Below are 14,186 nucleotides of genomic sequence, written 5' to 3' on the forward strand. Positions count from 1 at the left end.
AATATAAAAATTTCAACAAAATAAATAAGTGATAGTTACTTATCACTTAAGGTAGAAAATATTAGGTCGAATTTATTTTATTAAAAATTAAAATAATTTTAAAAAATAAGATATTCAAATTACCATATTTATCTTTCACCCAAAATAATATAAACTATTACATTAATAAGATTAAAATAAAAATAAACAATATTTTAAAAATTAATATTCATTTTATCAAACAACATAATTATATTAAATAATTATATTTACTAATTTACTAAATAATTTTCTTCATAAATTCAACACTCTGTAAATTTTGATAATTAACATGTTTAGGTCACTTATTAATATTAACACGGTTAGTTTCATAAATAAACTGATTTGTATAGCAAAAATTGAGCCATTAGTTACGCATTTTGTAATATGAAGAACACAAATTAAAAATTATAATTATAATTAAAATACAAAATACATATTATTAAATAATTTCAAATCGAAGCTTCATGAATGAAAAATTAAAGAAAATTGTAGGAAAACCAATTATACGTGAGGAACCCAACAAATCTCTTTCTTCTTGCCATCAATATTCAATATAGTTGAATTCATAATTGAATGCTTAAAGATGTGAACAAATAAACAATAATGAAGTATAAAATTATATTATACATCCAGCGAATCCTGAAGAAAAACTTGACCGTTGCCCCATAGTGGGGGCGGCCGCTCGCGTGAGGAGGGAAGGGGGCATAAGGTCAAAGAAAGTAGCGTAGTGGAGGAATCGAGATTAGGGAGCTTGCCCTTTCTTTTATTTTAATTTAATTTTCTCATTTTTCAGGCTCTTTTAAAACACTACTATATAAAGCTTGGGTCGACGGTCTTTGAGTTGTATCACACCAAAGATATTCATACATGATGGCTATCAAGAGCCACCATTGCTGCCTCAGCTTTATCTTTTTGTTATTACCATTACTCCTACAGCTTCATTCTGGTACTTAACTGTTTCTTTTCATTTTTATGTTTTAGCTCATGTCGTGTTTTTATTATGCTCAAATTCGTACCCTGGGATAGACTTCCTTACGTGAGAGTTTAGAGTTAGACCGATGTGAGTACTACTATTACTATTACCATTAGTTGGTAATTATACAATTCTTAATTAGTAAAATTTTTGCATTATGGCCAAACCTCAATGACCTTGCCTACCTAAGAATTTGTGTAATCAATGGATTAAGATGAACAGGAGAAAGTAGAGTTGGTTGCAATGCCACCAAACTCACGAGCTTAATTTAGAAATGTTGGACCCCATAGATTTATATATATATATATTTCACGATAGACTACCAACATTGCCTAGCAATATTTTAATTCCAAGGCTGAAAGCCAGTTCTGATAAGGTTTCAGAGAGGGAAAAAAATACCAAGGAAAACAATTGATCTTATCCTTTTTTTGCAGTCAAAGGTAATCTCCAGTTGAACTACTATGCTCAAAGTTGCCCCAATGCTGAAGAGATCATCAAACAACAAGTCATCAAGCTCTACAACAAACATGGAAACACAGCTGTTTCTTGGGTTCGAAATCTCTTCCATGACTGCATGGTTAAGGTATATATCTTTTGTTTTATTGATCAGATGGTAATTAAATCATATTTAGTCTTATCCTATGTATGGCAAAGTCAAGTATCATATATATATATATATTTATAAAATTATACTTCTATACATATATCCCAATATGTGATTATATAATGAAAATGAAGAGCGAGAATAACATAGCTATTTTGTTGATGCAGTCATGCGATGCATCGTTATTGTTAGAGACGGTGAATGGAATTGAATCGGAACAAAAATCAGATAGGAGTTTTGGGATGAGAAATTTCAAGTACGTTAAGACAATTAAAGATGCTCTGGAGCAAGAATGTCCAAGGACAGTTTCCTGCGCTGATATCGTCTCTCTTTCTGCTAGAGATGGCATTGTCTTGGTCTGTATATTTTTTTTTTCATTAAAAACAAAAATCAAAACATAAAATGGACAGTTTTGTTAAACGTATAAACCTATACCTCTGCCCATATTACAGCTTGGAGGACCACGCATTGAGATGAAAACCGGTCGGAAAGATAGCAAGAGAAGTTACCTTCCAGAGGTAGAAAATACCATCCCCAACCACAATGATTCAATGGAGTTGGTGCTTTCACGCTTTCAATCCATTGGCATCGACACCCAAGGAGTAGTAGCTTTACTAGGTATAATATATATATATATAAATATATATATGTGTGTGTGTGTGTGTGTGTGTATGAAAACTATATTCTCGTTTGATTTATTCCATATAATATGATAAATCTTGCTTTATTATTGTTTAGGAGCTCACTCTGTAGGTCGAGTTCATTGTGTAAACTTAGTACACAGACTCTACCCCACAGTTGATCCGACATTGGAACCTGACTATGCCGAGTACCTTAAAGGGAGGTGTCCGACACCCGACCCTGATCCGGAGGCGGTGTTGTACTCGAGAAACGACCGGGAAACGCCGATGATTCTTGACAATATGTACTACAAGAACTTGTTGAAGCACAAGGGGTTGCTGGTGATCGACCAGCAACTGACCTCTGATCCCACTACTTCCCCTTTTGTGGAGAAAATGGCTGCTGATAATGGATATTTCCATGACCAGTTTGCCAGAGCTGTGCTGTTGTTGTCAGAGAATAATCCACTTACGGGAGATGAAGGAGAGGTTCGAAAGGATTGTCGTTATGTCAACAGTGAATAAAATTACAATGTTAAAAGAAACTGGGGAATGCAAATTTTCCTTAGTATGCTTGCAACTCGCAAGTTAATTATATTTGTGTTGCAATAAAATTTGTCCCGCAAGAGATAATTATGTACTCCAAATGAATGACAGAATAAACTATGCAAACCGTGTAAATATGGAGGATGTTTTCATTCCAAACAAAAAAAACGCGTGTTAATTGTAATTAAGTATGAGCTAAGCCATATCTCAAAAAAAAGAAAGTATGAGCTAAGGCAAATCCTTTTCTTTGTTAAATTGTTTTTATGTTAAATTATAAGGAAAAATATAAAAATTTAAATACAAATCAGTCACAAAGTGTTTATATGACAAAAGATTAAATTGTTTTTAGATATTGAAAAAAGAAACATTAACGAGGAGATTAATTGTTTTTAGTTACTCGCTTTCGAAATTGACAAAGATTAAATTGTTTTAATTTTTTGAGAGACTAATTTACTATATATCAAAATTGAGGGGGACCAAAGAGATGTTTTTACCCCTATATATATTTTGACACAGTTTGTACGAACTAACACTCCAATGGGCTTAATATGTTAAGACATAAAGCCCAACGTTTACTTGGATCCATTGGACTGGAGAAAATGGGTTTCAACTTTCAACTCTGAATCTGAATCTGCATCCAAATCATGATAATCAAAATCCGGAACAGTCCCGTTATAAATACCATCAGGTATGGTACCTTGAATTGGTTTTATTCATCTTCTCCAATTTCTGGAATTTTCTCCGTCGTAAATTCGTTTTGGTCGGGAGCTCTACCTTTGAGTTCGCAGCCATGGCAGAAGAGTCCGACTTCGCCGATAAGGTTCCTCCCTCCTTTTATGAAATGGTACATATTTCTTGAATCTCAATATCTTTGGCAATTCACCTAGATCCGTGCTAAATCAATTAAAAATTTCCATCTAATATAGAGATCTGGTTTTCTCTCCCCGCCTTATTACTTGGTATCGTGCTGATCTAGTGGTTTTTTTTATCATTTCATTTTATATTGTTTTGAGAATTGTGCATGCTGATTGTCTCGCATAATTTAGATTTTCTTTTTTCTTATTTGCATGTTTTTGTTTGAGTAATCTAACATCAAGATGTTTCCATCTTTCATATTGCATGTATATTACCTTCTCTTTTTTTTTTCTTAACTTTTCTTTCTTTCTTTCTTCTTCTTCTTCTTCTTTTTTTTTTTTTTTTTTTGCGATGTGCTGGTGGTTGAAATCTTTAGTTATACATAAAAAATTTTCTTCTGGATTGGATTCTTTCTTTAAGCAGATTAAATCTTTTAATTGGAATAATTAATTTGACATTGATCCATTTTCAATGCAAGTTTTCGGTGATGATAATAACTAATAATGTTGTTGGCTTTTGTTTTGACTCGTTTAATAGTAGGATTATATGTTGTAAATGTAAAGATTGGCTGAGATTTTTTTTCCTTTTCATTAATTTTTTTTGCTAAAGACAAAGCAGTCATTTAATAGCTGCTATTAATGGAAATATTTCCCTTTCTTAATGTGGGATTTGAAATGATCAACTCGGATTGGGTTTTTGTTAGTCTATACTCCTCCTTAATGTCCAAAAAGAAAAAAAAATGAAAACTGATTTTTTAGCGGAAAACCAGAAAAATGTTCTCACTTGGTAACATTCGATGATTTCGTTATGCATTTCAATGCCATAATTATGCCTAGCTTGCTAAAATGAGCATGAGCTCGATTAAGAATTAACATCTCTGATAAATTAACGGGGTCTCGGTAGAAACCTTGTGCATTCAATTAAGTCTCATTATAAACGAATGATAAATTATTTTTTGGAGCAATACTGCCTGTATGCGATGTTGTCCTGCGTTGTAGAATTTTTTATTTTGCAAGTATCATATGACATAACTTAATAACCCCTTTGAAAAGTCAGCAGCTTCCATGTAGGAGGACTAAGTTCTTAAAATAAAACATATGCAATTAAGAATTTTCCTTCCATGATAAAATGAACTTTCCCTGTTGGCTCTCGATGGCCATGCGAAGCTAAAATGTTGAAGCTAAATATCGAGCAGCTAGTTGCGTTTTTGTGTTTTTCTTGTGCATTAGATGATGAATGCTTAGGGTGTAATAATTTCGTTTCCCCTGATGCAATAGGGAAACAAGATCATTTATGAAACTGAAGCCAAAGGGTTGAACCCCGGATTGCTAGTGCTACTGGTTGTTGTGGGGCTGCTGCTGATATTCCTTGTAGGGAACTATGTACTTTACTCGTATGCGCAAAAGACTCTTCCTCCTAGGAAAAAGAAGCCAGTATCCAAGAAGAAGTTGAAAAGAGAGAGGCTGAAGCAAGGAGTCTCAGCACCAGGAGAGTAGGACTTCGAGGTCTGATCTCTTCAGCTCCCCATGTTAAACTGTTTGCAACTTCCTGTTCCGTGTCCAGTGAGTTACATTAGTCGGTCAAACTTTAACATCTTAATTAGAAGTTAACATACGTTTGCGTAGATAAGGAAGTAAATACTGTTTTTTGTTTGTCTGGTGCAGGTTTACTTGTTGTTGTGTTTACTCTTATTATATGTTTCGTTTTAATTTACATCTTATGTTACTCATTTAGTTGCTTCCACAACCCATGGAAGCCGTTTACGGACTCAAAGCAACCTCAATGAAGCCTTTTAGTGGTGCTTCATAGGCTTTTCCTGTTTAGAGGGCATGTACTAATTTCAAACTTAGGATACGTTGCATGCCCTGTGGAAAAGAATGTTTTTGATTTGATCATCTGAAAAAGAAACATTAGAACCTCGTTCAAGAACTTTAGCCATTAGCCGTTCTGTTGGTTTTAACGAAATCATCTTATGCGATTCAAACCTCTAAGCCCAACATGCTCTTATTCAAGAACTATGTAATAAATTATTTTTAGTGCAATACAGATGTATCCATCAGTATGTTATTTGGTTTCTCACGTTAACATTATTTTTACTACATGCATCACTGATGATGTAATTACGAGGTAGCTACTCTCCTAGAATTCTTTCATATTACAAGGCAGGACATGGACAAGGGTCCACGGCCATGGTCTAATCCCCAGGACAGGCTGAGACAAATGCAAAGGAGCTTACAGAATTCCTGGCAGAAAACATGGGTTGCAAAGTCACAGGCTGATTCACACTGTTGGCGTTGCAACTCATCTTCCACTAAACTATCCCACAGCATCCGCATGATCCTTTTAGTGCCCTGTTCATCCCAAGAAAACCACCAGATTTATATAATCTCCATTTTTCCTTCGATTCTGTGTGTAAAACTCCACATGAAAGAGCATTATCAAGCGATCAACTAACGCAGTAGCTCATGGTACAATAACAGAGTGTATGAAAATGAGAATAGAACCAAACATTTGATTTTACCAATGAACAGTACAGGATGGTAGAAACTTCCAAAAACCAAATTTGACGGATGGAGGGGCGTATTTTGCTCCTTTTCCCTGGGCAATAAATGGGTGCACCAAACCTATATCTGCAAGCGTTAGCCACACCCACATAGTACGCGTGAATCATCAATTCTCAATCTTCTTCTTCCTTCTTTCTCCTCCCCCTCCTCCAAATTTTAATGTTAATAAGTAACAATAATCAAATTAAAAAGGCAGAATTAATTATTTGGTACCGAAATCTTAATTTGGTATCTAAGGTTTTTGTGTCCAATTTGGTAATTGAGCTTAACATTTTTTCTTAATTTGGTACTTAAGCTCTTTTAGATTCAATTTGGTACCTAAATTTGTTAAATGATATACAAATTACCCCAAAACAATAACGGTATTAAAAAATTCATGTTACGTTGCAAAAATATCTTCAGTATTAGATGAAATTCATGTTAAAAAATTGTGCATTGAGTTATACTTAACAAATTAATATTGAACAAGGTATACCATGTCATTGCCACATGTCAATCATTCAATAATTATTTTTGCTACCTAACAAAAAATTATTATTATTAGTATATTGGAGTAATTTGTATAAGGTTTGACAAGTTCAAGTACTGAATCAACAAAAAAAAGGTACCAAATTAGGAAAAAGAGTCAAGTTTAGGTACCAAATTAGACCCAAAAAATGGTCAAATTAAAAAAAGTCTCAAGTTCAAGTACTAAATCAGAAAAAAGTGTCAAGCTTAAATACCAAATTAGACAAAAAAAAATCTAAGTATTTGTCTCTTTCAGATGAGGTGCAATATACTTAGAAGTCCCTCTTTCTATCCCATTAGGACACAAAATCGAATTATCACAAAATCGAATTATCATCGCACATTTCTTACTTCATAATTATGTTTGTAATGAAATGTCTTATGATCCATTGAAATCGGATAATGAAGCTTCAAGTAATGAGGAAGTCGGAGATGATATGAATGAAACATTAGTTTCCTAAATTGAGCCTACAAATGAGTGGACCATGTGGCAACAACAATTTACTAAGGAGATGTTTAGTGAGTGGAAGGCTACTTCGAAGAGTGAAATAATGGAGTAAATTGATCTGAAGTAATTGAAATAATTTCATTAAATGTAGATATGAGTTTAGTTGTCAATGTATGAACTACTTTACATAAATATTTTTTTTGCATGAAATGTTTGATTGTATTTATTTGTGATATTTATATTCTTTATTTGTATATTTCATTCTTCTTTATATTTGATTTGGCAATAATTTTGATGTATTATATCATTCCACTTATACTTATAGAATAACAAATCAAGAGGTGAATTTCAAATGTGAGAGTTTTAAGTAGCAATTCTCATAAGAGACATTGGACAGATGATGAAGGTAAAGTTTAATACAAAGCCTTAGTTGAATTGCACCACCTAGGCAACCACAATATTAATTGCGGCTTCAATAAAGGATATCTATCAAAACTGCAGAAAATGTTACAATTAAAATTCTCCTTTTTTGGGTATCAAAATTAAGCCTCGCATGGAGAATAAGTAAAGAACTCTTAGAAACAAATGGTCAATTGTATATGATATGATCTATAGCATACGCACTAACAACTTTGGATAGGATACCACAAAAGTAGGGGTAACGATTGAGTAAGCCATATAGATACATTAAATGGTATTGGTGTGAGAAAAGCTGGCTCAAATGGAATAAAAAACTAATGAAGAGTTGCAAGTGGAGGAGGAGGATAATGGTGGAACTAATTTGTCAGAAGGACTACAAACAATATTGTTTACATCACTTTGGAACATAATTGGATTTGGATGGATTAGGACTTGCAAGCATAAGGTGAACTATGAGGGCGTTGGAACTTGTCCTTCATGATGCTTTTTGATGCTTAAGCCAATAAAGAGGATGAGAGCCAGAAAGGGATAGCATAGGGGTAGAGTGGTAGAATGATTCAATAGGAGACTGCTACACTGCTTTCTTTATATCTGTGCATGTCCTCCATTCCCTAGGGTATTCGGTAAGCTGTCACTTTGCATGAGAGTGCATCGTCATTTCTTAATTGGTTGAGGCATCTTTAACCCAATTAGGTCTTGCTGAAGGACTTTAGGTTCACTACCTTGCTTTCTGTTTTGCTCCAAACATTTGTTAGTACTAGGTGTATAGCTTTGATAAGTTTTGGCTAAGTGCATATGGAGTTTGAGCTTTTTAGGTAGCTTTTTCTTTGGACTTTAAATTTATTATCTTAGGTGAGTATAACAAATATGATTTAAAGTTAAAAAAAAAAAAGTCAAATCTTTGGATTTTTAATATTTTTTTAATCAAATCCAAGAGAAATTTTCTATATGAAAACTTGATATAGTAACTTCTATATTTTCATTGAAAAAAAAAATTCTATCTTTCATCCACCAAATTAAAAACAGAGCTTTTCAGTTTTACACCAAATGTATCGAGCATGGGCTTAGGGTATTGAAGCCGTCAACATCCTCACAACATTGTTAGGTAGATGCATGCCATTGAGCTCTACTTAACTGAATTTCTCATTCTTCACACCATCTCTTTCTATTTTTGTTTCCTTAGTCACTGTTATGCCATTTCATATTTGAAAAACCTATCTTATACACAGATGGAAATTTTAAAAAGCTGTATAAGTAAATTTAGCAATATTTACTATGATTGGAAGCAAAACTGCAGATCTAATTAGCTATCGATTGAGTATATAAGTCTTCATTTTAGTTATGTCTGGACTAAGATTCATGGGGGGGTTTTTTTGTTGCTGTTAAAGTTGGGACATTAATCTCTGTCGTGTTCTGAAAAAACTAAAAACAAGAAGCAGAAGAAAACAGGAATTAGGCTCCAGTTTGAGCAGTTTTACAATCTAGAGGTTGACCCTAGACAGGGAAACCAAACAAAATCTTTTGGGCCAGATACTGGATGTAATCTTGGATCAGAATCTGATTCTGACCACTGCAGATGCTTGGTTGTAAAGGGTAAAAGCCTGTTCTTCCAATACCTGATGTATCAGATAGATTCGGACACCAAAATCTCCTGCCTTCCCTAGTTTCATTCCGTCAGGAATTTGGGGCTTCATTTTTCTTTCATAACCCTCATATTTGGTATAATCTGAATATATGTAAGTCAGCGCGCATGCTGTTGCTGATGATTTTATTTTCCGTTCTTTAAGGTTACCATACATTGAAATTTTCAACTTGGATTTTTTTGCTCCCTATGCCACTTTCTGAAGATGCTTTCATAGTCTTATAATTATGTTGATATTAGTTTAAATACTTCCTTACTAAAAAGTGGAAGAAATATATATATAAACCCCAATGTTTACCTAGTTACTTTTTTTTTTTTTTTATCACTTTGATTTCGAATGTTTAAAATTTAGATAAATTATCTTTCGCTGAATAAAATAATTATTTAAATTACTAAAAATTTAATAGTATTGATGTAATAACTCACGTAACAAAACACAACCATTTGTATGTAAGCAATTTTTTTATATAAATATTTTTGTTCATTTTACCATATAAGATTAGTAAGTAAAGCCCTCTCCGATTCTAAAATTCAAATTTAATTTGATAAAACTCCTCCCACTGAAGTGAAAAGGGTAAAATTGAAACAATTTGATTGTTTACTAAATGAGTGAAGAAGAACAGCATCTGGGCCCTCAAAAAGCTTAACAATGTGACAAGTGCAAAAGTTGGATCCATTAGGTATGCCCCAACCAAGGTTTGGAATCAGAATTTAATCCCATTTAAACCCAAACTATTTTCTTTTCTCTTTGAAATATAAAAAAAATTTCATCCCCATGATTCTTATCCAATCTGAAAAAGAAAGAATGGTCCTAATTTTCTTCTATTAGTAGGTTGATCCGCTTATCAATTACAAAAATTAATAATCACTTGACTAAGCTTTAACCATTAGCATTACAAATAAAAATTAAGAAGACATAAACTCTATCATTGATTTGATTTAACACTGTACATATTTCCGTTTTCTTGGTTTATGTTAACCTAAGTGCCCATAGAGATTCTCTCTCAAAGCTCTAGCTGTTGACGTAACATGAGTCCATTTAAGGTTAAAAAACAGAAATTTAATTAAATGAAAATGGAATGAATCACGTGAAACCCAACGTTCTCTTCTTCCACAATCTCATTTCAGGATCGAGCCTTGCAACTTTTCTCGCCGGTTCTGATTTACATCTTGCGAGAACTACAGGCCCCACATTTCCCTGCTGCTCTGTTTTCGGTTCTTCACTTTTCTCAGTTTCTTCTATTTCTTTCTCTTCAATTTTGCTGCAAAAACCGGGCTTTTCTTCAGTTTCCGAATTTCTACAAATCGACTCTTTCTCTTCTTCGTCTTCAAATCCTCTGTTCGCTACCTCTGTTTCTTCATTTGTTTCATGGTTGGCTAAAGGTGACCCCCAAAATCTACAAGCTAAAGAAGAAGACCTGTACGGAGCTGATCGACAACGTGTTAAAATCAAAGCATTTTTTGGTGGTGATGAACAAGAAGAAGATGCAAATATCTTAGCTTCCTCTTCCTCTTCACTTCCTTCCATTTTGTTCCCATATTTCGATGAATCTTCTCTAGTTTGGGGCTTTCTGCAAGAGCCCATAAGGAAAAAAGTCCCCCATTTCTCCCAAGAGGGTTTAACAAAAGGCTTGGCCTTGACTTCCCCAGGGAAATTATGGCAAAAAAGAGCATTGGTGATCCATTTACAGCGGCTGCTGCGACAAATAGGGGCACCTGGTGGAGCGGTTTGTTTGGAGCGTCTGACCCGAACCTGACCCATGCAAGTTACTTTAGGCGAAGAAGGCTCTTGGGTTTCGATGGGGGTGTGCTTTCTTCTAACAAACATGGGGCTGGAACGTGACCTTCCCCTGCTTCTACTTCCAACGTTGCTTCTCAGAAAACGCATCAATTGTGGCGGATACTTCTCTCCCCGACAGGGGCTCGATATGGGTTTCGACGACACCTTCATTTTCACACGCACACACAAAAAAAAAACCTTTCCTCCTCCTTTAAAGATTCCAGAGATTTCTCCTTTATCCTGTCTGTCTTTATCTACACGAGTTTCTTTGATGTTTTGAGTTATATACTTACATGAAGGTCTAGAGTTTGGAGAATGAAAGATTTGCAGTATGGTTATTTGTCATTTTCTGAAAGCATGTGGGTGTTATTTGCGTCTGGGAATAGGTGACTTTGGTTGTGGGTAGAAAATGAAGAAGGTATTGTAGACAGTGTTGGTCACTGCTCACCTTCCTTTATTATATTTCTGTCTATAGATATATATTTGCACGGATGGGTGAATGAATCCAATGACTGAAAGGGGTTTTTTTATTTGCTTTTAGATTGATGGAGTAGGGATGTGTTTTGGGCATCGAGGTGGGATGTTGGTTCAGTGTGGTAACATCCAGGCTATGGTTTGGGACAGTGGTTTGCGGGATAACTGAAGGTGTGGTTCACTCAGTGGCTACTAAACCAGGCATTCATGATTGGATGCTGATTGATGCTTTTGTTTTTTTAAGGGAAACGACCAACTGGACCAAAGTACTCAATTTCAAATATATAAAATCTATAATAATTTTTAAAATTAATTATTCAAATTAAATTTTGTTAGACCTACTACTATAGAATAAAAGAAAATATTTTTTTAAATTTATTCAATAATAAATACAAGTGGAGTGATAATAAATTTGTATTTTAATACAATTGAACACACACATGATCTTTGAATCTATAATGGTTTTATTTAAAAATGATATAAAATTATGAAAAGACAAAAATATTATCATAATAACATTAATTATAATTGAAAAAATAGGTATTTTAGTAATTTCATAAATAAATTGGCGACTTGATTAAATATAACACCAACTTAATAAAATGCTTAAATATAGTAAGTATAAATATAGTAAGAATATATTTAAATTGAGTCTTAACTCGATTGGCATGGACATTGTCTCTAATGTAAGAGGACTTGGGTTTGAGTGCGTGGGTTAAGAAGTGACTATAGGTAGTTTTAGGAGGCATTATGTCAAAAAGAATAAATATTATCAAAACATATAATGTGATTGATATATATAGAGAAATTATTTTATGAATCCTTCCTACTATATCATCCATGGTCCCTTTTCAATTATTTAATGACATTTCAATTTTTTCCTATGTCATTAATACATAATATTGGTAATTTTTTTACTCTGAATCCTGAACATGGAACATTAGACCCCAAATCTCAAACCTCAAACCCTGGACCCAAACCTGAACTATAAACTTGAATCATAACCTCAAACCTTAAACATCGAACCCAAACCACAAACCGCAAACAGAAATGGAGAAGGCAGGAAAATAGAGAGAGAAACAGAAGATAATGGAAAAAATAAAAAAAGAAAAAAAGTTTAAAGAATATAAAAGGAAAATTTAAATTGTTCAAAATAAAAAAAAATATGGGGATCGATTGTATAATTTAACCTAAATTTTTTGTTTGAAATGATAATTTAGCATATCACATCACCTTATTGTTACATCGTTAACAACAATTAACGGCTTAGTTACTAAAATATTACAATACTATAACGTAAGTGACTAAAACGCAACATTTTAAATATAAGTGACTAAAATGTAACCTAAGGTGAACAAAAGTGACCATGGGTGTAGTTTACCCTTTTTTTTATATTTCCATTATCTATAGTTTAAGTTTCAATTTATTGAATCAAAATCACATCCATAATTTTGGAGAAAAACTGCTGACAAATTAAGGTTTAATTATTATACTTTTCTTATTTATTCAGTACACAAACTGTAAATGCATTTGTTAGAGGTCTAAATTTTGCATTATAAAAGTTGTTATATCCCTTCGTCAAAGGGAAACGTATTAGCCTAAAAGGCATTATTGACTCCGTATTGACTTTCTAAGTATGACCATCCATTTTACCTCAAATAGAACCAACCACTCAGGCTTAAGGGTGAATGTTATCCTAATGTGAACACAAACTTAAGGCAATAAAAAGTTTATTTAGGCTTAACTACCTCGTACTGATAGACTCCCATGATATGGGCCAATAATTATCCATTACCCATTTAACTGGATTGAATGTATATCTTGACACATCATACCCACAGACAAGAGGACCTCTCTAATAAATACCTTGAGAACGATAAACAAAGGATCGACCTTTTGGCATCCTAAAGTTTCTCTAAACACTTGTTTTCCCAATCAGTCTGTCATCTTATCCTTATCCCAACTCTCAACGGCTATAGGTGAACCGACCTCCATTACCCATCTTGACCTTTTCCTTGCCTTGCATTATCCTCCTCCCTTGTCATATTATGTATCAACAACTGGTGTCTCTTGGAGTAGGGCCATAGTATTACTTTTCGTAACATTTGGGCCCCTTTGTGAACCTTTTGGGCTCTCAACGGAGGTAAGGCATATCTTCAATATCTCGACCCTTTCGTGAACCCTTTGGGATCTCAGTGAAGGTGAGACATATCTTCATTATTTAGACATCTCCGTGAACCCTTCGAGCACTATGAATTTCTAGTGACTAACATATATTACACATTTCTTATGTTTCAATGAATAGGTTGTATTCCTACATTTTATTACCAACAGTCAGCTTAAATCTTTTCTATTTTACATTTCTAATAATCTAAAAAAGTTTATATCAAGCAAATGACCTTTTGGACCCTTCTGTGAACCTTTTGGGCTCTCAACGGAGGTAAGGCATATCTTCAATATCTCGACTCTTTCGTGAACCCTTTGGGATCTCAGCGAAGATGAGACATATCTTCAATATTTAGACCTCTCCGTGAACCCTTCGAGCACTATGAATTTCTAGTGACTAACATATATTACACATTTCTTATATTTCAATGAATAGGTCGTATCTCTTATATTTTATTCCCAACAGTCAGCTTAAATATTTTCTATTTTACATTTCTAATAATCTAAAAAAGTTTATATCAAGCAAACGACCTTTTGGGCCCCTCTATGAACCTTTTGGGCTCTCA

General features: G+C 33.7%; 3 protein-coding genes across 3 annotated transcripts; 2 read left to right on the top strand and 1 right to left on the bottom strand.

The window, feature by feature from the left end:
- Positions 1-630: 630 nt before the first annotated feature.
- On the top strand, positions 631-2,865 carry LOC108454728 (peroxidase 21). The gene is made up of 5 exons (XM_017753278.2): positions 631-967; positions 1,429-1,577; positions 1,766-1,954; positions 2,051-2,216; positions 2,337-2,865. The coding sequence occupies exons 1-5, from the start codon at positions 889-891 to the stop codon at positions 2,741-2,743; spliced, it is 990 nt and encodes a 329-aa protein (XP_017608767.1). The 5' UTR covers positions 631-888; the 3' UTR covers positions 2,744-2,865.
- Positions 2,866-3,435: 570 nt separating this feature from the next.
- Positions 3,436-5,348, top strand: LOC108454461 (DNA-binding protein S1FA-like). Its single transcript, XM_017752932.2, has 2 exons — positions 3,436-3,608; positions 4,897-5,348. Exons 1-2 carry the CDS (start codon positions 3,555-3,557, stop codon positions 5,113-5,115), a joined length of 273 nt encoding a protein of 90 aa, XP_017608421.1. The 5' UTR covers positions 3,436-3,554; the 3' UTR covers positions 5,116-5,348.
- A 4,694-nt stretch (positions 5,349-10,042) lies between these two features.
- LOC108455917 (uncharacterized) lies at positions 10,043-11,702 on the bottom strand. The gene has a single exon (XM_017754493.2). It carries the CDS (start codon positions 11,149-11,151, stop codon positions 10,285-10,287), a length of 867 nt encoding a protein of 288 aa, XP_017609982.1. The 5' UTR covers positions 11,152-11,702; the 3' UTR covers positions 10,043-10,284.
- Positions 11,703-14,186: the final 2,484 nt, after the last annotated feature.

This window comes from Gossypium arboreum, chromosome 9 (assembly GCF_025698485.1).
Source record: "Gossypium arboreum isolate Shixiya-1 chromosome 9, ASM2569848v2, whole genome shotgun sequence".
Lineage (NCBI taxonomy): Eukaryota > Viridiplantae > Streptophyta > Magnoliopsida > Malvales > Malvaceae > Gossypium > Gossypium arboreum.

What these genes read in the sequence shown, in the direction of transcription:
- LOC108454461 (XM_017752932.2), top strand. Translation starts at nt 3,555, where the DNA reads ATGGCAGAAGAGTCCGACTTCGCCGATAAGGTTCCTCCCTCCTTTTAT. An exon ending in CTCCCTCCTTTTATGAAATG is followed by an intron (nt 3,609 to 4,896) that starts GTACATATTTCT and finishes CTGATGCAATAG; the next exon opens with GGAAACAAGATCATTTATGA.
- LOC108455917 (XM_017754493.2), bottom strand. Translation starts at nt 11,151, where the DNA reads ATGAAGGTGTCGTCGAAACCCATATCGAGCCCCTGTCGGGGAGAGAAG.
- LOC108454728 (XM_017753278.2), top strand. Translation starts at nt 889, where the DNA reads ATGATGGCTATCAAGAGCCACCATTGCTGCCTCAGCTTTATCTTTTTG. An exon ending in ACTCCTACAGCTTCATTCTG is followed by an intron (nt 968 to 1,428) that starts GTACTTAACTGT and finishes CTTTTTTTGCAG; the next exon opens with TCAAAGGTAATCTCCAGTTG. An exon ending in TCCATGACTGCATGGTTAAG is followed by an intron (nt 1,578 to 1,765) that starts GTATATATCTTT and finishes TTGTTGATGCAG; the next exon opens with TCATGCGATGCATCGTTATT.